At 53.3% G+C, this 23,890-nt stretch overlaps 1 protein-coding gene and 1 long non-coding RNA gene across 5 annotated transcripts in view; one reads left to right on the top strand and one right to left on the bottom strand.

The window, feature by feature from the left end:
- MYT1L (myelin transcription factor 1 like) overlaps positions 1–23,890 on the bottom strand; it is a 133,545-nt gene that overhangs the window by 74,957 nt on the left and 34,698 nt on the right. For 3 of the 4 annotated variants that reach the window (XM_055579548.1, XM_055579550.1, XM_055579547.1), the window contains exons 5-10: positions 18,832–19,806; positions 13,867–14,001; positions 9,720–9,810; positions 7,129–7,236; positions 3,306–3,517; positions 88–90 (exon numbers count right to left, since the gene is read on the bottom strand). In XM_055579548.1, the coding sequence (XP_055435523.1) occupies positions 88–90; positions 3,306–3,517; positions 7,129–7,236; positions 9,720–9,810; positions 13,867–14,001; positions 18,832–19,806 (1,524 nt within the window). Of the gene's footprint in view, positions 1–87; positions 91–3,305; positions 3,518–7,128; positions 7,237–9,719; positions 9,811–13,866; positions 14,002–18,825; positions 19,807–23,890 lie in introns of all 4 variants that reach the window. The other variant, XM_055579546.1, reaches the window with a different exon arrangement.
- On the top strand, positions 1,631–4,072 carry LOC129650748 (uncharacterized). Its single transcript, XR_008713980.1, has 3 exons — positions 1,631–1,870; positions 2,242–2,459; positions 3,792–4,072. It is a non-coding gene; the product is annotated as an uncharacterized LOC129650748 (long non-coding RNA).

Raw genomic sequence — 23,890 nt, 5'->3', positions numbered from 1 at the left:
CCTGCAGCACACTAGGCTCCTCTGTCCTTCTCCATCTCCCTGACTTTCCTCAAACTCATGTCCATAGCGTCGGTGATGCCATCCAACCATCTCATCCTCTGGCATCCCCTTCTCCTGCCTTCAATCTTTCCCAGCATCAGGGGCTTTTCCAGTGAGTTGGCTGCTCACATCAGGTGGCCAAAGTATTGGAGCCTCAGCTTCAGCATCAGTTCATCCAATGAAAATTCAGAGTTGATTTCCTGAACAGAGAGTGGTTAAACCATGGTCAGGAGAACGTGCAATTTGGGAATAACCCAGAGGGAGGCTCATGAGGGGGCCTCGTGCGGGGCTGAGAATGTAGGGTCTTAACAAAGCCTGAGGGTGGTGATAAACCGCTCAGAGACACAGCGGGATGGCTGAGACCCGGCTGCAAACTTTCTGCCAAGGGCCTGGCAGTGGTGGAGGCTTTGGCGGTCACGAGGTCTCTGCCAGAACCGCACGTCGGGTTGTTGTTCTGGGAAAAAGCCACCGGTGATATGGGTGAGGAAAACTGCTTCTAAACACTGAAATTTGAATTCTTCTTTGTTTTTTTTCCCCCCATCTATTTCAAGTGGAAATGCCATTCTTAGCTCACCATAAAACAGGCCTGGGGGGAGGCGGGGAGACGCCAGCCAGGGGCTGCTGAGGCGCAGGGCTGGCAGCCTGCAGGGCCTGCTCCCTCCTGTATCGCTTCCGCACTGGGCTGTCCGATGTCGGTGTCCTCCCCGAGGCAGATGACACACAGTCGTCTCCTCACTGCCTCCGGGTCATTCTGTCCCTTCTCTCACACATCTCCAGTCCTGCCTCGCCAGCTGGCTGGAAGCTTCCACTCACTTGTGGGTTTCCTGCCTTCTGGTAGCTTCCATTCATGATCAAGTTTAAAATTCACCACTTTGGTAAAACTCCTGCTAATTCCTTCAGGCAGCATGGACCCTTGCTTTACTGTGCCTGGGTGTGTTTCACTGTCTTCTGTTTACGCAGTCTCTTCCTTAAAGCTTGTTATAAAGCAAGAAGAGGGAGAAAATGGATAGATGTATGGTGGACAGATAGGTGGGCCCATGGACAGATGGATGGAGAGAGGGATAGACAGACAGGTAGATGAGACACACAGATAGCTACTACTGAGAGTCTGGAAGGACGCGGGTGAATAAATCGATGTTTGTTGACTGTTCTTGGCCATGGCTGGTAATGTGAGGGACGACCCCAGAACCTGGGTCAGGGGTCCTGCTTTTCCAGCCTCCGTGCACCCAGACCTTGAGCCCCATGCCCAGGCGTTATGCTCCCCTCCGCTGTCTCTGGGGGCAACAGCCCAGCCATCATGCACCCGGGGCACGCCTTGGAGACAGCCGTCTTGGGGGCGGCCGGAGATGCCGGCCACGCCACGAAGGCTGCCTTTCCCTTTCCCTCAGTTCCTAGAAGACCTGGTGCTGAAGTGCCTCTTCTGTGTTCTTTTAATGTGGGGACCAGCTGAAGAGCAGGGCAACAGCAGGGGTCTTTTCTGGGGGCCAATGACACGAACAGGTGCAGGTTCCCCTCCGCAGCCTTGTTGGCTGAGCTGCACCTAGTCAGCCAGCAGCCTGGAATAATTGCTCCCTCTGCTTTCAAGGAACCACCACATGGGAGGATTCGCGTGTCTAGTACCACTAGGCTACACGAGGAAGAGCTGAGAAAGGGCATGGTGATCCTGGTCATGACCTCACAGATCCAACCAGAACAACGCAAGGACGGGACAGGAAATCGGGTCTCGTGGGACAACAGGCCGTGTGCAGAAGTGGCCACCAGACCCTACAAAACAACAGTGAACCGGGACCCTACAAGGACAGACCTTAACTGTGTGGCCTGAAGAATTCAGGTTCTTCAGACCCCTCATTTGCATCAAATGAATGAAGTTATAACAAAGCCTGAAATTAGCAAATTATTACTACAAAACCCTCAATTATTATGTTATACCCTAAGCCACTCCCTTTTCTCCGCTTCCATCTCTGTTCCTATGTATTTAGAATTGATACACGCAAGGGTAATCAATCTGAGATACATCAAAGAAATATTACATTTCATTCACCATGCAAACTAATTGCTATTAACGTAAAGAATGACTAAAATAATGTAGAAAAATGTGCAGCAACTCATATGGAATTGTTAAACGGTTTTGGAACTCCCCAAGCATTCAATTTAAATGGATTTTTTTGGTGTGCTGAGAGTTTAATTAAATATCTTTTTCAGAGAGCTGCTCCGAAATCTTCCAAACCCTCTCTCCTGGCCTCTGCTGGAGAACGCCAAGATAAGACTCCTAAATCACCCAGCGTACACAACCCATGTCCCCATCGGTAACGTCTGCCAACTAAGTCCATATATCCTAGAACTGCAAGTAGAAACGTGGTTAGACAGATACGGCAAGTCACAGGACGCAGTCTCCCCTCTGTGCTTCAGTTACTTACCAAGTGAGCTCTGTGATGACGTGGGAACTAGTCTGTTTAGCGTTTGCACCCCTTCTTGTGGGTTCAAATATGCACGAGTGAAAATAAACGCCCTTTCCACCTGAAGCACACGTTTACCTATTTCTGGGCTCTACTTTGTTGGTGGACACAGAGGCAGCCACGAGTGAGGCCAGTGACAGAGGCACAAAGCCAGGACAGGACACTCCCCAGGCCCCACCCTGGGGTCTGAGCCCGCTGGAAGGAGGCTGGTGGGGCCCGCGGAAGCTGCATGTTAGATCCACTGGTGAATTTTTAAAAATGCTGTCCACAGGGACCATGTCTGGGGAGTCAGATTTAACTGGTCTGGGGTGCAGCCATAGACATGAGAATTTAAAAATCTCCCCAATGAATGTACCATGCATCCTGACTTGAAAACAGGCAGGGAACACAGAACCCTCAGAAGGACCAGGAACTTCGGGCAGCTACCCCAGCTCTCCTGGCTTTGTCTGTGTTGGGGCGTCTATCAGAGGAAGTTGGTGCAGATGAGGACACGTCTCAGCAGCGCCGTGGAGCAGACGAGCCCACGGCTGTCTGTCTCCACCACCTGCCGGTGCCTGGGTGATGCTCTGCCCTGGGGATGACGGGGAAGGGGTCTCCCTCCCTCCCCGCCCCCTCCCTCTCCCAGGACCTGCTCGCCCACACCTGCGGGTACCTGGGGCCGCAGGAAACCCGCCTAGGCTGCGGGCGTGCTTTCCTTGGTGCCCAGCGAGCGACCCCATGCTCGGTCGGTTTGTAGGCAATGGATATGCACAACAACAACATTATCAACGGCAAGCGTGACGCTCATGTAGAAGAGGGTGCACCTCCTACCATCGAATCCTTTGGGGGATATGTCCCTGGTTTGCACCTTGGGAGCTATGGCCCGCTTGCCGTAAGCATGGCTGTCGTAGGTGCTGTACTCAAACGAAGTCTTGGAATATTTCTCCAGCTCTTTGGCCAAGTTGGAGCGAGGCGTGGTGGTGGGCACGCTGTTTCTGTAGCCGTAGTGTGGGATCTCCAGCTGCTTTACAAAGCACATGGGCCTGGAAGCAGAGAGAGAGAACGGACAGCTTGCTTTCTCACGGCCACACATGAGACGCGGTTCATCTTAAAACGAGAACATCGTGTTTCTGAGCTGTGTTAAGGAACCGGGATCTCACACTAAAATCCCAGCTCTGTTTTCTCAAGAAAAGGCCAAGCGTGCTGTAAGGATACAACATCAAACTGGCTTCTGCCAAGATGCCGACCTTTTGGAAATAAAAGAGCAGAAAATAAAATACTTAACCTTTGCCCCCCCCCCCTTTTTTTTCTTTTCAGAGTCTAAGAAAGTGTGGAGAAGATCACGCAAAGTGGATGTGGGGAGGGACCGCAGACCCCCGTGTCTCCTTTGCGGGGCCTTCAGACAGTGCGGCGAGCGTCACGCACGGCGAAGCGAGAGAAGCTCCCTTAACAAAATGTGAGGGGTGAGGGCAACAGTCTCAAGGATGTGGACGGAGACGATGCTACAGAGCTGGACGAGAGAACGGAGCACGTCCTGGCACGTTTTTGACAAACATCGACCTGCACTTTCAATGCCGTTACCGTATTCCTGCATTTTTCTACACTGTGGAATAAAATATTTAAATGGAAGAACTCTCAGTTACATATTCATGAATATTATATCTTGCTTTTTGCGTGTCCATCTATCTCAAAGGACCTTTTAGACTTAAAAAAAAATAATTTTAGATTTACAGGAAATTGGTGCAGAGAATTCCCTTAGACTTTTTGCCCCAAACTTCTCTGTATGTTAACAAGTTTATCAAATCACCAACACACTTACTTTGATGTTATAATTTACCTTATTTGCTTCTTCTCAAATCACCAGAAAGATGTAACAGTTAGTGAAATGTCTATTATTTGGGGCCTTTTAGTAGGCAGTGGGGTGGGTCATAAATGAATGAAAGCTTGGGCCTTGCCCTCAAAGGTCACCTGGACTGTGACCTTGTTTTAGGAGCCCAAGGGCTCGCAGAGTCCTGGGGAATGGAGGACACCTGGGGCCATGACAGTCCATTCAGTTTTAAGGGAGAAGGTGACGTTTGTCAAAGTTAAGATCCAGGATGGGGCAGGAAACACACCAGGAACATTGAGCGATAAGGAACAAGAAAGCCCCGTGCCTCTCTGGGGACAGCAGGAGGCAGGGTGGGCAGGCCCAGGCTGGGACTGTCCACTCGTCCAGGACAAGGGATGTGGGCCTGGAAGGCACAACCCCTGAGCCCCGAGGAGGTGCGAGCAGCTCTGAGGGAGGGTGCGCTGGAGCAGAGGCGTCAAGGAGGGATGTTTGGTGACGAGATGGAGCAGGCGCTGGGGCCTGAGCAGGGATCTGTGTGTGGGGTGCGTGGGGCAGGGCCGCAGCCCCCACCCGAGTCTCAAGGACCTGTTAGGCCACCTGCCCGAAGACTCTTAAAAGCATAAGAAGCTGAACAATCGTAGGTTGAAATTATCTTCCTTCCTTCCTGTCTTCCCATCCCGCCGCCGCCCCAAATGCGCGGCCCCTCGTGAAGGCATTCGGGGACCGTGAAGCGGTGTGGATGGTCCAGGGCCTCCAGACCGTCTCACGGCCAAGCCATCAGCGCCGAGCTGCGCCCCGGGGGGCTGCAGAGCTGAGCCCAGCCTGGCCGGTCCCATGCCTCCCGCAGCGCTGAGGGGGCTTTTGCCCCCAGGCTTCTTCCCCGCTCTGCCTCTGCGCTCCTTGCCCAAGGCTGGGGGCAGGTCATCGCTGCGGAGGGCCCGGCCCAGGGCCTGCTGTTTCACTGTCACTTCACGTGGCTTCCTGTCACACTACATGGAGAAAGGGCCCGGGCTCAGGGTCAGAAAGGAGGCCTCTCTCTGAACGAGGCGACATCTGCCACTTCCGATGTGTCTTATCCGTGCCACGCGGCCAGCGAGCGCCTCAGTGAGAGGCAAGCTTGGAGCCGAGCCCAGGACGGGGGGAAGGAGGTGGGCATGGGACCTGTTCAGCCCTGGGGGGCCTGTGCAAGGGGAGGGGCCTGAACAGAAGCCCCCCGCCCCGACCTCTCCCTTTGCTCAAACTCTCCTGTGGTTAATCCTTCTCAAATGCGCACTGCCGGGTTCCGGGGCGGGCGCCGTTGCGCTGAGTGGTCCTCGGGGAGGGACGCCTTTGGTGTGGACGCGCCTGTGAGCAGCGTGAGTCACGGGCACTGGCGGCACGTTGGGTGGGCAGCGACCTCGAGGAGAAGATGCCTCGAGGGCCGCACCCCAGAATTTACTGAGCTTTCTCTCTAAACAGTAGGATCATAGAAGGCTTTTATTTTCTTATTTCTGTCCAGTGAAGCATTTCTCATTTTCTGTAAAGATTTTAACTTTTCTATTGAGAGATAAAAAGGAGTTTAATGACTATGGCAAAATCCTTTCAGGGAAATGGGAAGTAATACACGACAAAACCAGGGAGGTGTTTGTATCGTTTGCCTAGTGGTTTTTTCCAGGTGATTTATCCCAAAGAAATAATTTAACAGAAGCAAAATCGCATGCGTGTGTGTGTGTGTGTGTTTGTGTGAGTGTGTATCTGGGTAGGTGGGTGTGCATGTTTCTGTGTTTGTGCGTGCAGGTGTGTGTATCTGTGCATGTGTGTGTAGGTGGGTGTGCATGTCTGTGCAAATGTGTGTGTGTGCAGGCATCTGTGTTCACGTCTATGTATGCATGTATGTGTGCGTGTGGGCACTGTGCATGCACACGTGTTTTTGTGTATGTCGTGTGTGTGTACGTGTGTATGTGTGCAGATGTGCAGGTGCGAGTGTGTGCACACGTGTGTGCTTTTACGTCTGCATGTGTGTGTGTGTGCACGTGTGTTTACTGCTTGCCCTTCAGGAGTCAGCTTGGACTTGCCCTAAGTGCCAGGCTAGAATCCCTTCCAGCTCGTGTGTGCCCCCGCCGTGGGCACCAGCAGCCGTGGGGATCTCGGTGCGATTCTCACAAGGACAGGGAGGCTGCTGCTGTGAGCCTGACTAAATATGGAGGGCCACCAGCTCGCACCTGGGTGAGGGCTGGAAGGGAGCATGCGGAAACGAGTGTCGAGGGAAGCGAGGCTTCTTCCTCACTGGCTGCGAGGAGCCGTCCTGAGCGTCGCAGTGGAGGGCGCCAGCTGACCTTTGCCCCCACCCTGTCTTCACGGCCAGCGACCGAGTGCCTTCAGGTAAGTCCTCTGCCCCCTGCACCCTGCTTTCCTCACCCACTGAGTGGGGACGACGACACAGGTGACATCATCCCGCCCGCCTCCTGGGGGCACCTGAGGACGGGGCTTCTCTGCACTGGACGTGGGCACCCTTGGAACGCAAAGGTTGGAGCAGGGGTGCTGCCTTCTCCCCCAGATTAAGATGCAGTGACTGGGGGCACCCCGTGAATTCTCCAGCTGCCTTTCCGGCCAGAGCCTGGAGCATCGGGGCCAGAGGAGAGCCAGAGACGGCTCCCTCCGCAGTCCCAGGGCTTGGGGAGACCCAGGGGTGCTGCATGGTACCGGGGGTTGGGGTCGTGGCCCCAGTGAGATCCCTAACTGAACCGGCTCCCCCGCCCTGCCCCAAGCACGGCCACCCCTCGGGGGCGTCCGGGCGCCCGTCCCGTGGGGAGGGCCATGCAGGGATCCCGATGGCACGTCCGGTACCTGAGCACTCGGTCCGAGGCCTGGCTGGACTTGGACACGTCACAGCCCTGGTGCTTCTCCTGGGCCTTGGCCAATTTCTCTGCTGCAGCAATAGGGCATCCGGAAAGGCTGCAAAGACAGGGGTCTAAGCGTCCTCCGCAGTGCCCCTCATCGACCCCATCAGCTCCTCCCTCCCTCCCTCTCGCAGCATCAGGCTCCCGAGCCTCAGGGATGGAGTGAACCGGGAAGGGGCTTCACATGTTTACCCCCCAGCTCCATCAGACATGCTAATGGCCGCGTCACGTCAGCAAATGCACAGCCCTTCTCAAGGATGACAAAACAGAGGCAGAATCATTCAAGAGACACAGAATCTTAGACACAGTGTCTGTTCTGGGATGCTTGCTGGGGAGTTGACCACTGGGTAGGATGGGTTTCTGAAAATCCCGAGTGCAGGGCTCTCTGGCACTTGCTGACCTCCGCACGGTGGACACAGGCTGACCAGCCTGGCTGCCTCCTCCCCAGAAAGAGACCCAGAAGGGGGAGGAAGGGAGAATGATCTTGAGGCTCCTGTAAAATGTTTTCTGAACCTACGTATTTACAGGAAGAGGCAGCAGGGTGCTCTTCTGTGTTTGAGCTGATTTTTCGTGAAACCCTGGTGTCTGCTTTGTGCATCTCTGCTCACAGAGCAGAGGCTTCACCCACATACACACAGAGTCCGGAATCGGTGTGATTCTGGTGAGGATTCACAGAGGACCTGATGCTGTAAGCCCTGTAATCAGGCATCAGGGGGCTGATCCAGCCATCACATCACGGTCCTCCAGAGGACGCCCAGGAACGTTGCCGAGGGGTACAAGTTTGTGACCTCACTCATTATAAACTTAGCACAAGTAACCAAGTTTATCAGACGAGCAACAATGACAGTGAAACTGATAACAGCTCCCTCCATCCAGACACAACGTGATGCAACTCCCTCCATCCAGACACAACGTGATGCAACTCCCTCCATCCAGACATAACGTGATGCAACTCCCTCCATCCAGACACAACGTGATGCAACTCCCTCCATCCAGACATAACGTGATGCAACTCCCTCCATCCAGACACAACGTGATGCAACTCCCTCCATCCAGACATAACGTGATGCAACTCCCTCCATCCAGACACAACGTGATGCAACTCCCTCCATCCAGACATAACGTGATGCAACTCCCTCCATCCAGACATAACGTGATGCAACTCCCTCCATCCAGACATAACGTGATGCAACTCCCTCCATCCAGACACAACGTGATGCAACTCCCTCCATCCAGACACAACGTGATGCAACTCCCTCCATCCAGACACAACGTGATGCAACTCCCTCCATCCAGACACAACGTGATGCAACTCCCTCCATCCAGACACAACGTGATGCAACTCCCTCCATCCAGACATAACGTGATGCAACTCCCTCCATCCAGACACAACGTGATGCAACTCCCTCCATCCAGACACAACGTGATGCAACTCCCTCCATCCAGACACAACGTGATGCAACTCCCTCCATCCAGACACAACGTGATGCAACTCCCTCCATCCAGACACAACGTGATGCAACTCCCTCCATCCAGACACAACGTGATGCAACTCCCTCCATCCAGACACAACGTGATGCAACTCCCTCCATCCAGACATAACGTGATGCAACTCCCTCCATCCAGACACAACGTGATGCAACTCCCTCCATCCAGACACAACGTGATGCAACTCCCTCCATCCAGACACAACGTGATGCAACTCCCTCCATCCAGACACAACGTGATGCAACTCCCTCCATCCAGACATAACGTGATGCAACTCCCTCCATCCAGACATAACGTGATGCAACTCCCTCCATCCAGACATAACGTGATGCAACTCCCTCCATTCAGACATAACGTGATGCAACTTGGTGAAGCTGGGACGGTAGGCAGGACAGACACAATGTGAAGGAATCACTCTCAGGCTGTTGGGTAAAAAGGGCCTGCTGGGAACTGAGTTTGAGAAGTCACTTAGCAGAAGTTGGGACCAGGCATGAAAGAGAGCGGGGTCTGTCCCGAGCAGAGTGCGGCTCTGCAGCTGCAGCCAGGAGGGCCTGTCTCCTTGGGCCCCTTTCCCGGCCTGTGCCCTCACCAGCTTCTTTGCACACGTGCTGGCACCTGCTGACACCCACATGGATGACCGGGGTGCCAGTAGGGGTCACGGGGCGGCCGAGTGAGGTCACACTGTGCTCGGTCTGTGGTCTCTAGCTGCCATCCCATCTGATGGGGAGAGGAGGGGACCTCCTGACCCCTGGAAGCTAAGGGAGAGGTTCCTGCCTTCCTTGGAGTCACTGAAGATGGTTATGGCTCCATCCGGGATCTGACCTCAAGGAGGACACCTTCTAGGGGACCGTCACTACATCACAAGCTGGGGAGACACCTGCAGACTCAGGGTCTAAGCCCTGAGCTTTGCCGGGTGCCCTGGGCTGGCTCAGCTCCCTCTCTTGAGGGCAGTGCCCAGGCCCCTGTCCCGTGGGGCTGCGCCCCCTCCCGAGGGCACGGGGAGGGGCTGCCGCGATCGGCTCCCTGCAGCGACGCAGGAGCTCTGCTTACCTTCTGTGCGAGTTCCTGTTGCTGTTTACATGCCCTCGCCCCGTGCAGCCTGGAGTGGGACACTTGAGAACATTCTCATGCATGGCAAGAACTTGACAAGGAGAGGCAGAGAAAACAGCCCAGCGTTAAAACACAGAAACGGTCCCAGGACAAGTATATGCAGTCATTTTAACAAAGGCTGGGTTAGTTTACAACAGACAGTCCTACACACGTCTGAGATGGACATGGGCAGGGAGACACAGGTAGGAAGAAGGGGAGGTGGTCTCCACCTGACTCTGACCAGCATGCAAGGCGGGGTGCGCTGGGCGGGAGTGGGGGCTCGAGCAGTGGGAGCACAGGGCTGCTCCCACTGGGGCAGGAAACCCGGGTCCCCGTGTGGCCTCCAGGCGCAAGCTCGGGGCGGGGGTCAGCCATGTCCAGCACGCAGATCAGCAGCTTGTAAACACGCCTCTGCCTTGGAAACACTCGGAGGGGGCGGGGGTGAACAGGCCTCCCAAACCCGAGTGTACATACAGCGAGTTAGAGGGTGGCTTCTCATTTAGGAACTGGGCGTCCTATTCTTGATTATACAAGGAACAAAGAGCTATGCGGGCCCAGGGGACACCAGGAGGGAGGTGCAGGGCCTGGCCTACAGGGCGGAGAAGGCCACGCTGTCCGGAGAGCCAGCCCGAGCTTCCCCGAGGAGGTCACAGCCCTGGACTGTTGCTCGTGCGTTCCTTTCTGGTCCTCACTGACCGATCGCTGCCCTGGACGGTGGGGTCTGCCGGGGGTGAGCAGTGCCGTGACCGCCCCCGCCTTGGCCCCCCGTCCAGGGTCCCTGAGCTCCGTGGGACCAGTGCAGCGGGCGTGCTGACCCTCTGTGGCGAGGCTGCCCTGGCACCCGGCGAACACGGTCCGCCCGAACCCCGTGTGTCGCTGTTGCCTAGAGCCCCTCTCATCTCAGGGACCCTCCCTCCCTTCCCCGAAGCCCCTCATGTCCCCCCGACGGGGCTCTGTGCCCCCTCAGCCCTGTCTGTTCCAGCGGTCCAGGCTCCATCTGTGCGGGGCGGCCAGGGGGCTCACTCTGCCAGGACGCGGCCTGAGCAGGCATCGGGGTCTCCTCTCTGGGGCGTGACCCTGCCCCCTGCCACCCGCTCTCTGACCCGCCCTCCTCAGCTCGCTTCTTGGCCCTTCACTGATGCCCGATCACCTCCTCATCACTGCTCACGACCTTCCCCGTGACGCAGCTTCCTCTCCTCCCCGAGACTGAACCCTCCAAGTGCTAAGTCTCCCTTGGAGACGGCACACGCTTTCCGCTCCTGCCTGCGTGGTGGGCCACCCTCTCCTGCCAACACCTGCTCCGTCCTCCGCATCCAGCCTGCCCTGGGACGGGGTCTGTGCTGCCCTGGGTCTGCAGGGGTCTCGGCTTCCTCCCGGGCCCAGTCTCCCTCTCGGGGGTCAGCTCCAGCCTCTCTCGGCAAACTCGCTGCCCTCTGCATCACCTTCTGCCTGACTTTTTTCTCAGGCACCCCCTGAACATGTGGGCCTCTCAGAAAAACCGCCTTCTGCCCCGTCCTCTGCCCCTGGAGTGTCTCCGCTCCTGTGTCCCCTCCTCTGCCTACCTTCCTACACACCTGTGTCCAGACCTCCCAGTCCAGGCTCCTGTTCAGCCTCCTTTCTGAGCAGCTTCATCCTGATTTTACTGACGCTGCCCAGAGGACTGGCCCCGTGTGTCTGACCTTGACCGAGAGTCCCGGCTGGCCGTCTGGCCCGTGGGGAACAACACACACAGCGTCCAGCTTCAGCTGGAGAGTCCAGGCCACCAGACTCCCTGTTGGATGCGCCCTGTTCTGGATTCCCCACCTCGGTGATGTGGGGAGACTCGCCGTCGACCCCGGGAGGTTCCTGGGTGTCTTCTCAACCTGCCTCCCTTTCTCCTTCTCACATCCTGTCCTGCCAGCCTGTCTCTGGAACGTTCCTTGGACCTGACCCTCTGGCACCACCTCCTTCCTGCCGGGCCTCCCATGTGGACCATCACGACAGCTCTTAGAGAACACCCAGGGTTCCCTCTCAGACAGGACGGCCCGAGCATCACCCGTGTGAAGCCCGCGGTGGCCCTGGCCCTGATGCCCGCAGCAGGGGCTGGAACTTGGTGGTGAGGTGGGCACATTGTCTCATGCACATGGCTGACCCCTGCCAAGCCGGGCTGGGGGCTCCTGGAGCAAAGCTGTGTCTCGTGTTGTTCTCCGTGAGTCCTCTGTTCCTCTAAGGTGTGTTCAAAGCTGGGGTACAGTCTACTTTACGGAATTCAACTGGACAGGAAAGCGCTTAGGGTGTGCTGGCCCAGAAAAAGCTAACAAATCAAAAGTAGAAAAAGACATACTTCTGTGGAGGCTTTGACTCTTTGTCATTTCTATGGCAAACACTCCTGTATGAGCCCATCTTTGGAAACGACCTCCTGGGGGTGCCCGAGAAAGTGACGGTGACCCTGGTTCAGAGCTGAGTCCACGGCACGTGAAAAAGGCATAGCCAGGTGCGGCCTGACGCGGCGTCGGGGTGCAGAGGAGACTGCTCTAGACTGCTCTTGGGGAAATGGGGGGTCAGGAGGATCGCTCAGGCGTGAGAGGAACGGATGCTCTACTTTGACGTCTCAAAGAAACAGCGCACAGAGAAGCTCCCTGTTCTTCAGGCGTTAGTGCTGGGTCCTCCCGCCTTGTTTGTAGATGAGGACGAGTGGTACAGAGCGCAGGTCTCCTGCCCCACGACACAGCCGGTCAGGACTGAACCCAAATGCCGAGCCCAGGTCTCCATGGAGACAGCTGGCTCGGGGCTGGGACAGAGGTGGGTTTGGGTCTGAGCTCTGTTCTCTGCTCGGAGGAGCTCAGAAAGCGGCGCGCATCCTCAGACGCCAGGTGCCGAGCCGATTCCCAGGGGAGGAGGAGGCGCCTGGCCCTCCCGTTCCTCATCTGAAAACAGGGCCAATGCCCCTGCGGGTGTACTGGGGATTGGATGAGTGCGAGTGGGTGCCTGACCCAGGGGTGCTGGGCGGAAGCGGCCGGGGTGAAGCGAGCTGCTTCTGCTCATGTAACACACGGGCGCGGCCTCTCTGCAATCCGCTGCGGCCACAGCCCTGCGCCTTCGCTCGCAGGACGGTTCCGAGAGACTGGCCTTCCCACTGCCAGGGGCCACCTGCAAGCCTGCAGCCACAGCAGCTTCTACAAATACGTCATCTGAAAACACTCAGCTCAACCTGTCCTCTAAGCTGCACAGCTTTCTCTGCTCCTCCAAAGCTGGCCACTTTGATGGGGAAGTCCCCAGAAGGGCCCCCTCAACCACCAGCTGGCCATTGCCGCTTCTCCAGCTGGGCGACGAGTGGTCCCCGCTAGAAACCGCGTCTTACAGGATGAGGGACCCCCACCGCCTTAGACCCCAGATCAGGGGCCGACACAGTCATTCCTGAAAAAGTGCCTTTTTCCTGAGCCATCAGTTCTAACTGTACCTTCATAGTTGGCACACTTTATGTGTTGAGAAAATATAAGCAAAAAAAGGTACGTCATTTCAGTTCTAAAATAAATTTAGTTCTTTTCATAGATGGAATGCATGTTTTCAGAACCTAACTAATTCAAATAGATTCGTAAGATCGAAACCAACTCGAGTTAAACCTCCTTAAGATTTTACGGTGTAGAAATGTTGGGACATAATGAAATAGAGATGCAGGTACACATAAATACTGGTTCGCGTGGATGGAGAAGTTCGGATAACTGGGCAAAAGCCACCTCGGAGTCCCTTTTCTTTGGGGGTCAGCACGTGGGGCGCGGGGTGGATGCCTCGGAGACTGTCTAGACTCAGGGCTGCGATCTGTGGGGAGGAAAGGAGGGAGGTGCCTGGCGAGGGTCACCGCGAGCTTGGGATGAAGGCAGGACCAGGCCGTCTGCTCGGGGGCCACGGGGGATGGCACTGATGTGGAGCTGGGGTCCGAGGTGGGTATGCAGGGACCGCACCGAGGGGACGCTGTGGTGGGGGGCCGGGGTCCTGGCCGAGCTGCCCCTCGGACAAGGAGGACACACGCGCCAGGCGGCACTGACCGGAGATGGAATGACAGGCGAGAGGACGCAGAAACGAGGCGCAGGCGTGTGCACGCCAGGGCGCTGGGGAAACGCGGACTTACTTTCTGGAGGGACCCTATCTTTGTGCGGGCATCCGGACAGACTGCGGTGATGTGGATAAAGCCCGGTTACGTGGCCCGTTCCATCGCACCCAGGGGTGGGGCACTTGCTCTCTTTCTTTTCTGCTCTCGAGGGATCTAAAAGCGATAACAGGTGTCAAGAGAATGAATTTTTTTTTTCAACCAACCGAAGACAAATGTGATTATTTAACAATCTGAAGAGACCTTGATACATAAAGACATAAAGCAGGTGTCGGGGGCACACTGCAACATCCTGGGTCGTTCTCTGGTTTCAGGTGATTTTTTTTTTAACCTTAAACGGTGTAATCATGAATCATATTTTACTTTCGATGCTAAAGAAAAAAAGGCTCTCCATACCTGAACTCTTGATTAATCATTTCCCGTGTGTTACATGATAAGTTGTTGCTCAAAGAAATCAACATAAATAATGATGAGACAGTGACCTTCTCAGAGAACAAGACATCTCCATAATCCTTCACCAACTGCTTCGTGACATCCAACCAGGAAACATAACGTCTTTTAAGCACTCTGCAGCAGAGTTTCTTACTGAATTCTCTGATCGTATGCGCCATTAACTGCACAATTTTACTGGTACTGAAATGTCTTCTCTTGAAACACTGTTCTTAGGACACAAATTCAGTGCTTTTCTCAAGACAGACTGAACTCTCAGAAGGCACTGCAAGCAGATGACCGAAATGGCAGGACTCCCACCTGACAGAGGTGATAGGCAATCAAGAACGTTTCAGAAGCTGCGGCAGCAGGAATTTGTTTTGATCTCTTCGTCTGTGCTTGGAGCCAGAGGAAGGCTTGGACAGCTGTGCGAGCATGCACCAGACTAAGGAGCAGCACTTCTGGGCAGCCTGGGGCGCCGTGTTGCCCACGGGGCGGACGCCAGATGCCAGAGTGCGGCGACATTGCCAACAAAATTAACCCTAGACCAGCACTGGCCGCAGCCCATAAATGTGCAGAAAATAACCCCAGAACCTATTTCTACGATGAAGCCCAGACCAAACAGTAATACCAGTGTGTGAAACACTACTTTTGAACCAGTTTTCAGAACGAGAGGCACAGATGAAGCATAGATGGGGACTGTTGGACGTCTGGCCCGGGGAAGCTACAGGCAACAGATCTTTCAGAATTTAATGCTTTTATCTTGATACTGCATTAATCAGGCCAATAGTAATTTTTCTAGTAAAACATCTAGAAAACAGATGTTTTACTTTTGGAGAAGGATTCATTTTATATCAAGAAAGAGGATTGGTCTAAAATTTTTGGAACTTTTATAAAATTTTTTTCTTAATCATTTATGTAAACTTGAAATAGACATAGGACTCACAGGAATATACATATATATATATACTTTTATGTTTGCATAAAAATCCTTCCTTTTATTGTTCAGCTAACATTTTATTCTCTAAAATATATCTTCCAGGTCCTGGAATCTCTTAGTGAGAGATATGTCCTAGATACAACGGTCAGCTACTTTCTGCCTTTATTTACAGATAATCAACTCTGAAGACAAATCTAAACCTATGCTTCTGTGACTTCAATTTCTAAGTATCTTTAAATTTGAGATTCTCTGACAACCAAAGGCTCAGCATTTTATTGCCTTTGAGTAATTTCGTAATAATAGTGGTATAACTGAATGGATGCAAATATAAAATAGTAAGTGCAAGTAACCATTTCAAAGGAAAATATTATTTAAGATCATAAATTAGAGATATCATTTAAAATAACAAACTAGATATAAATGACTTTAAATGATAAAAACATAAGTTGTAACTATTAGGAATCATTATGTGACTCTTTTCCATGAGTTTTTACAGTTTCCTAACAAATTATACTATGTCATGACCTATGAAAGTGTTCTGAAGCTCAGCGCAGATTTGTATGAACACCATGCGGCTCCGGCCACTGCAGGTTTGGAGACGCCTGGGTGTACTCTCCTCTCGATGCCTGTGTCCTGGGGGAGGGCGGTCACCTCTGCCTCTGCCAACACCCCCACCTCCTTCCTTTCTCCCTTCTCACAACCCCACTTCATCTTGAAAGCAAATCTTTGAGCAAATGCAAAACAACCAAGCAAGCAAAACAGGCCAACAGTCTACCCAAAACCTTGCAACGACGTCTAGAAACACCCGCGTGCTGGATCTAGCCCTTCCCTTTCTCCCTTTGGAGTAGACACTTGAGGAGAAGGTGGAAAAAGTTTTGTGATGAACTTTTGTTTTAGCTCAAGCTTTTGGAAAGGTTACTCATCTTTAATTTAAATCATTTTGAAGAGATTGTGTATGAATGAGAATTGGTATGAGTGTTCTCTCCATGTTTAATATAGCAGCAGAGAAGCTGACCATAGATTGTTGATACACACTTGGCCATGCCTGCCAGGCTCCTCTGTCCATGGGATATCCCAGGCAAGAATACTGGAGTGGGCAGAGAGTCCCTTCTCAGGGGATCTTCCTGACCCAGGGATGGAACCAGGTCTCTGCACTGCAGGCAGATTCTTTACTGCCTGAGCCACCAGGGAAGCCCAGGAGGGCAGATAACTTTTTTAAAATAGGAGACACTTTCTCTCTCTCCACACATTGGTGTTCTTCCTTGGCTTTATTTATTTGGTTCTGCATGTAACTATGACATCTTCAAAAGAAATTTGGGAGCGATGTGGAACACACCAGAGGGGGCGGATGTGGAAAACCTGGGGAGAGGCTGAAGTCGTCAGGAAAGTCCAATCCCCAATCCTCCCCCCTTTCAGAGGAAAAAGCGCATCTCCGTTTGGGGATTTTACTGTTTGTTTCCATTCTGTCCCTGTTTATTGAGGGGAAACAAGTGATCCGAACTCCACTTCTTCCCCAAAACAATACAAAACAACAATAATAACAAAACAAAGTGAGTGAAAATCTACAGCAAGTTGCTGGGTTGGAAGAAACCGCAGAAACCAACACAGGCACAGGAGCCCCGCGTGCATGAGCCCGCGTGGTTGCCTTCGCAACCAGACTCACGCCTGAACACTCTGCAGAGAGCCGTCGTGTCTGTCCCCGACCCAGTCCACAGGGAAGGACACCGTTTCTTCCCAAGTGTTCCGTGTCTGTGTGTGTGTTAGGTCGCTTCAGTTGTGTTCGGCTCTGTGGCCCCGTGGCCTATAGGCCACCGGGTTTCTCTGTCCATGGGGTTCTCCAGGCAAGAACACTGGAGTGCGCTCCCAACCCAGGGATCGAACCCACGTCCCTCATGTCTCCTGTATTAGCGAGCTCTTTACCACTGGTGCCACCTGGGATTCTCAAATATCCAACTATGGATTTCTAAGAGACTGTGTTCATTATAAACACACTAGCTGCATCTCCGCATCTTGTAACACCCAAAGCAAGCCTGACGATCCCCTGAGCTCCATGTCATGGTCTTTAAGAGAGGACCCTTCTTCACACACTGCACTTCACAGGGTCTGGCCTACACCTGCTTACTGAAACGGCCGTCAGCACCCAAGCACCTGGCACATGCAGGACCAGCAGGCCTCTGGCTGAGGTCCGTCTCCAGTGGAGTTAAAGAAAAGCCCAATGCGCCCCTGGGGGTGCATGCCCACCAAGAGAATACACACCTGTGTCCGCACAGAAGTGGGTTCTGATTGTGTGGCGTTGCCCTAGCAACTGATTTCCAAAGCAAAATCTGGACCTCGTTATAAGGAAACAACATTCATAAGGAAAAGGACCACACCCAAGACAGAAGACCTTTCTGGCACAACTAGGGAAGGATTTAGGGAATCACCAGTTTCATTCTTGAAGTTGCTTCTTCTCACTCGGTTCTGAAAGAGTCTTGAAACTGAAATATTCACAAGCTCCTACACGAGGTCAAATTATAATCCACTTCATACTGAAAGCGAACATGGCTGTTACTGGAAACCTGCCGTCGACTGTTCAGGCTGGGAATATACATCTACACATATTAGGTGTAGCGAACATGTATGCATATGGCTGAATGTACAGACCCACGCAGATATGCACCCACATACTTTACAACTAGAAACCTGGTTGGAGCTATGGCAGAGGATGGTTTTGAGTGTCTCCTGATAAAGCAAGCACCGTGACTGCTTCCGCGGTGGCTGGGAACAGAGAGGGGTGGGTACGCCAAAAGGACGACTACTGGTCTCCTCCGGGGACACCGGCTCCCGTCACTGACCGGCTACTTAAGACAGTGGACGTGGAGCCACCACCCTCGCCTCACGTCAGTGGTCATTCTGCTGCTACCGTCCCGGTCTAGCAGGGATGCTTCCCTTGGGCGAGGTTCCATCAATACCTGTCACTGGATGATAATTTCATAAATCAGGAACTTCCCTGGTGGCTCAGATGGTAAAGCGTCTGCTTACAAGGCGGGAGACCTGGGCTCAAACTCTGGGTACGGAAGATCTCCTGGAGAAGGCGATGGCACCCCACTGCGGTACTCTTGCCTGGAAAATCCCATGGATGGAGGAGCCTGGTGGGCTACAGTCCATGGGGTCGCAAAGAGTCGGACATGACTGAGCGACTTCACTTTCACTTTCATAAATCATGATGCCACCTACTCAATGCAATTTGAAATGCACACTTCACCCCCCCTTGGCTAATTGTCACATAAACCCTTCCCACTCCACACGGACTGTGGCTCACCTGCCAAAAAACAGACTCATCCTAACATTCTCTATCACGTGACGGGCTTGTGCTCTCACCCTGGATCTCCAAGACATGTGTCTTCCCCTGAAATATCATGTTATTAAGCTGCTTTGTGCATTTCTCAGACAGATATGTTATTTGCTCTTTGGAGACATAACCATGAGGCATAATTCTGGAATCACCTACAAGAAGCATGCACCGGTGATGCAACGCGGTGAGATGCCTCCGTGAGCGGCAGCCTACGCCCGACAGCTTTCGCCCTAGCTCCCGCTTCCACGAGGCCACTTACGTTAGGTAGAAATATTACCTTTACCATAGTATGGCTTTTTGACATGGCTGTCAGCGGACTTAGGCTTCCTCTCCTCCCCAGGGAGCGGCCGCGGGGACTGGTCCTCGAAGGACCGCAGACTGTCCCTCCGGCCCGCCTCCAGCGCCATCTTCTCCCTCATGGCCTTGGCCCTCTCGGTCTCCAGGGCGATGGCTTTCTCCAGGAGGGTCAGGTTGCCCTTGGTCATGTCAAACACCTCCTCCGACCGGTCGGAGGTCACGGAGGCGGCGTCGTCGTCGCGCTCGCGGTACCCGCCGTCCTCCTTGGCACAGCTGGAGAACGTTCTGGGCCGAGGGCTCAGCTGCTCCTCCAGCCGCATCAGGTTCATCATGTCCGAGTAGCTGCGGTCCGGCGTCCGGCCCGGGAAGTCGTCTTCCGGGCGGCCGTGCGCGCGCGGGCCGGCGCCGGGCGGGGGCGGCCGCTCCTGGGGGCTGCCCTCGCTCAGCTTGCGCGCCAGGTCGAAGCACTGGTTGCGGAGACACTCCAGGCTGCTCAGACACACCTCCTCGTCGCTCTCCTCCACCAGCTTGTCCGCCAGCCCGTTGTTGGCCGGCTTGCCCAGCATCCCGTAGCTCAAGGTCCGGCCGTCGGGCGGCGCCAGCGCGTCCGCGTAGGCGCGGTCGCCCGGGTGGTCCCCCAGCACGGCGCCGTGGCCCTGGGCCAGCAGCTTCAGGGAGTCCACCGTCTCCCTGACCACGTCGCTGTCGAGGTCCAGGCTGAGCTCGCCCTTGCGGCCGGGGACCTCCGTCTTGTCGCTGTCGTCCTCCAGGCTGTGGGACGTGCTGCTGTTCATCTCGGACTCGGTGCGCGCGCGGTACGCCGCGTCCTCTGCGATCTTGCCGAGGTTCAGCAGCGACTTGGCCACCAGCTCGTCGTAGTTGTCGTACTCGTCGTTGTTGTTGTCGTCCTTCTCCGCGTCCTGCAGCGCGCGCGCGCCGTGACAGCCCAGCTGGTGGTCTTCTGCAAAGAGAGCAGACAAGAGGACACACGAGAAAACAAGAGGGAAAAGCGGCTAGAACTTGTGGCTGCAACAGCGCGGAAGGCAAGCTCGGGGCGCGGCCGTCAGGGACCTGGAGGCCGCCTGCAGGTCCGCAGGCGGAAGGGACATTAAAAGGGGCCTGTGCTCAGGGAACGGGGGCTGCTACAGACTAGGAGTTCTGGAGTTGACAGACAAGCCGCTGGCTAGCGGAAACATAGTCTTGTTGTTGCTGTTTAGTTGCTAAGCCGTGTCTGATTCTCTGCAACCCCATGGAGTGCAGCCCGCCAGGCTCCTCTGTCCATGGGATTCTCCAGGCAAGAATACTGGAGTGGGTTGCCATTTCCTCCTCCAGGGGATCTTCCTGAGTCAGGGATTGACTTCCCATCTCCTGCATTGGCAGGTGGGTTCTTTACCACTGAGCCACCTGGGAAGCCTAAATATAATTTTAAAATATTACTTTTTCATTACTTCTAAATTTTAAGCATTGCTTTTAAAATTGGATTTCTTTATTTACTGCCTGACCACGTGCATAATAATGATATCCATCGTATGACTAGGCTTTCTAAGAGTTTGTGAACTTGTTGTCACCTTATAAGCAGATGTTCACAGCAATTGCTTTTAAAATGCTTTCACAGAGATGCTTGGGCAGCACAGAAGAAAGCCCAAGGTTCTGGCGGGTCCTGCTGGGGTCCTGACATGCCAACATTGGGGGTCCTGCAGGTTGCCGACATCTCAACATTGGTGGGTCCTGCCGGGGTGCCGACATCCCGACATTGGTGGGTTCTGCGCCGACACCGACCCTGGGCAGTCAGTACCAAGAGCACATGCTGGGGTTGAGAGTGGCTTTGAATTTTCTACCTTAGAGCCAGTTTATCAAGATACACTGTGAAGCAACAAGCCCCAGCAAAACTTAGAAGGTACTCTGATTCACTGTATCTCAGTGGGCTGGAGAGGGTGGGTGGGAGAAGTACACAGTGGCCAGACGCCCGTTAAGAGCAGGATTGTGGTGAGTTGGCACCCATAGCACACCATCCAGCACTGCTGCGGTCATCCTGTGCCTCGGCAAGCCTGTGGCCAGCTGGCAGATACACCGTGTGCGTGACCATGTGAGCCGGCGGATATAACGTGTGGATAAATGTCATGTCCACACTCAAAAGAATTCAGGAATACTCATTTTAAAAAGGACCATGTTAAAAATTACACTCACCCCTGTATTCGATGGCATCACCACTCGATGGACCTGAGTTTGAGCAAGCTCTGGGAGTTGGTGATGGACAGGGAAGCCTGGTATGCTGCAGTCCATGGGGTCGCAAAGAGTTGGACACGACTGAGCGAGTGACCTGAACTGAACCCCTGTATTTCATCTGAAACATATTCTAATTCTTAAGGGATATTGATCGAGTATGCATCGTTTCCCCTCATGCTCTGCAGCCACTACCACATATATTGCAAAGTACAGATAATACTAAATGGATTTGCAAATGGATTCCCCTGCCCACTTTAGGTTGGATTTGGTTAACTGCCTGCCATTTTCAAATATACTCCTTGTTTCTATGATTAAACAAACCAGAGTAAGAAGAATTTTTAAAGTGTATTAGTGAGGAAATGAGGTGTATTGATTGGTAGAATATACTGGGTGATTCAGAGCTGAGTCGGGGCCCAAGAATTTTCTTTATGGATTCTGTGCTGTCTCCTTAGAAAAGGTTTTTGTTGGTGAACAGGGTTGGACATCAACACATCAGTAACAGAAAACAACATCCTTGCTGGCCCACACGTGGAACCAACACATTTTTGAAATTTAACATCTCTCTAAACATCAGCAAATCAAATTTGTCATATATTAGTCAGAGAGTATCATTAATTGTATGAAATAAATGTTGTCGCTGCTTTGGATAATTTCTAGGAGTTGATACCCTGAGAACGAGCGTACATGTTTTCCCAAAGAGCAGCAAAAGGAAAACAAAACCAGTGAACGCGTCAGAAATACCGAGGAAGCGTTCACCTAACAGCACATCACTCACGGCCAGGGTGAGGCTCTCAAAACCGGGAGGCCACCCTCTGTGTCCTCGAGGCTGCTGGACCCCAGCCGTGAGCATGGGGATGGCAGGAGAGACGGCTCCAGCCTCAGAAGATCCTCATGGGTAACGGACTTTCTCAAGGTTTCAGTATTTAACTCTTTAAAAACGCATGTGAGACAAAGTCAAGCCTTAATGATGTGGACGGATGGAGGGGGTCCGTCAGGAACTTGCCAACAGCAGGTTCGAAGCTTCAGCCTCCAGAATTCAAAGTCACTCACAGTGAGCTTTTGGAATTCCGTTTCTGATTTCATGCTTTCGGGCAGTTTATCCTTCTAGTTGTGTTTTTGCTGAGGCTCATGATGAACAGGACCACACGTGGAAGTGGGCAGTGGGAGACGGTCCAGAAGTCTCTGGGCCAGCTAGGCATTAACAACCTGGTCTTGATGGTCCACAAACTGAATTTTCAATCCAAAGAGATTCAGGAGTCAGTGGGGGTAGTTCTTCATGTGATGAATGATCCAGGAAACAGGGAGAGTGTGTTTGCGATGAGAAAAGATGTTTTACCAGAAAATTATTTTATAGTTCAGGTCCACATTCTAAACAAAAGAGCACAGCCACTGAGAGGTTTAAGGAGAAGGCCCCGCATCTCTGTGGCCTTTCTGCCCGGATGGAGTCTCTTCTCTAGCAGAGCCTCTGCGGTAACTCACGGGGAGGGCACGTGCAGGGGACAGCCTTGGGCTTGCCTTTGGGAGGGGCTCCCAGTGTGTCCATGAGGCTGGAAACTGGAGGAGGGCTGATCCAGCCACTCCAGGGGAGGGCCCTGCGCCCAGGAAGCATAGGTGGTTCAGGAGCTCAGCCCACGGGGTCTCCACAGCATTTCCTCATCAAGTACACCGGGATCTTTTTTGGGATTCTATGCATCTTTTGGATTCCAATGTGAGCTTTGTGAAATGTTGTAGGTCCGAACTTTATCTTTTGAATCAGATTGTTAAAAACAATTTATGCTCAAAGCTACAATTAGAAAACAGCAACAAAAAATTCTCTAAAAAATGGAGCCATGTAGGAAATTTTTCTTCTCCATCCCCATAACCAGAATTTAATGTGGTTAGAACTCTGTGGATTATAATCTTATAAAACCAAGTGCAGACTTCAATGAGCATTTTGTCTCCAAAGGTTAGTCTGAGACCCACCTTTTGATTCTTTCAGCGTCTAGAATCAAAAGGTAGGTTGCTGTTGTTCTTTCCAGACATTAAAATCTCTCAAGTAGACAACAGATTAAAACAAAAACGTAGAAGAACAGGAAGAAGAGACACTTCTTCACAGCAGAAATTCTCTAGGTCTGCCAGGTCATAGAAGACGTGGTCTAAGAGGCCACCCTCCATGGGTTGCAAATCACAAAAGCCCACAGTTTCCTCCAGCCCTTCATGTAGGAAAGGTCACTCCTGGGCGTCACCCTTCCTCTGGTGGTGAGAAGGGTGGAGGCTGGGAAGAGCGGGCCACAAGGACCAGAGGCCCACTGACCTCACTGAGGGCCACTGCCCCCAGCTCCCCGACTGTACTGAGCACCCAGGGGAGCCCAGGACTGCATGGGGCAGGGTGGACACTGAGGTCCCCTTTGCAGAGTGGAAGGGCCCCTCCTGGGTGTCCTGGGTTCCTGAGCTCAAATTCCGAGAGCTCGGGGTGGGTTCTCGACGGGCAGAGCAACGAATTGGCCTCTGAGAGCTGGCCCAGGCCCCCTTGGCCTCTACCCCAGAACCCGCTGCTTCTTATTTTCTTCTTATATGCAGACATACAACCCCTTTCTTCTTCCTCCAAACAACAGGTATTTCTGCACCAGCACCAGCCCTGTGCAGCCCCAGGGCGTCCAGTGTTGGCTATTCATTTACTAGTACAGGTCAGACCTGCCCCAGGGCGCCAGGCATAGCGCTGCAGCTACAGACTGCGGTGACCACAAGCGTGGACTGGAGAGCTGCCTTTTAAAAAAAAAATTGTTATTATTGATGTGAACTATTTCAAAAGTCTTTATTGACTGCATTATCGTATTGTT

The sequence above is a fragment of the Bubalus kerabau genome, chromosome 4 (genome assembly GCF_029407905.1).
Source record: "Bubalus kerabau isolate K-KA32 ecotype Philippines breed swamp buffalo chromosome 4, PCC_UOA_SB_1v2, whole genome shotgun sequence".
Classification (NCBI taxonomy): Eukaryota; Metazoa; Chordata; class Mammalia; order Artiodactyla; family Bovidae; genus Bubalus; species Bubalus kerabau.
The sequence above is the reverse complement of the archived record's forward strand: the minus strand, read 5'-3'. Positions and strand labels throughout refer to the sequence as shown.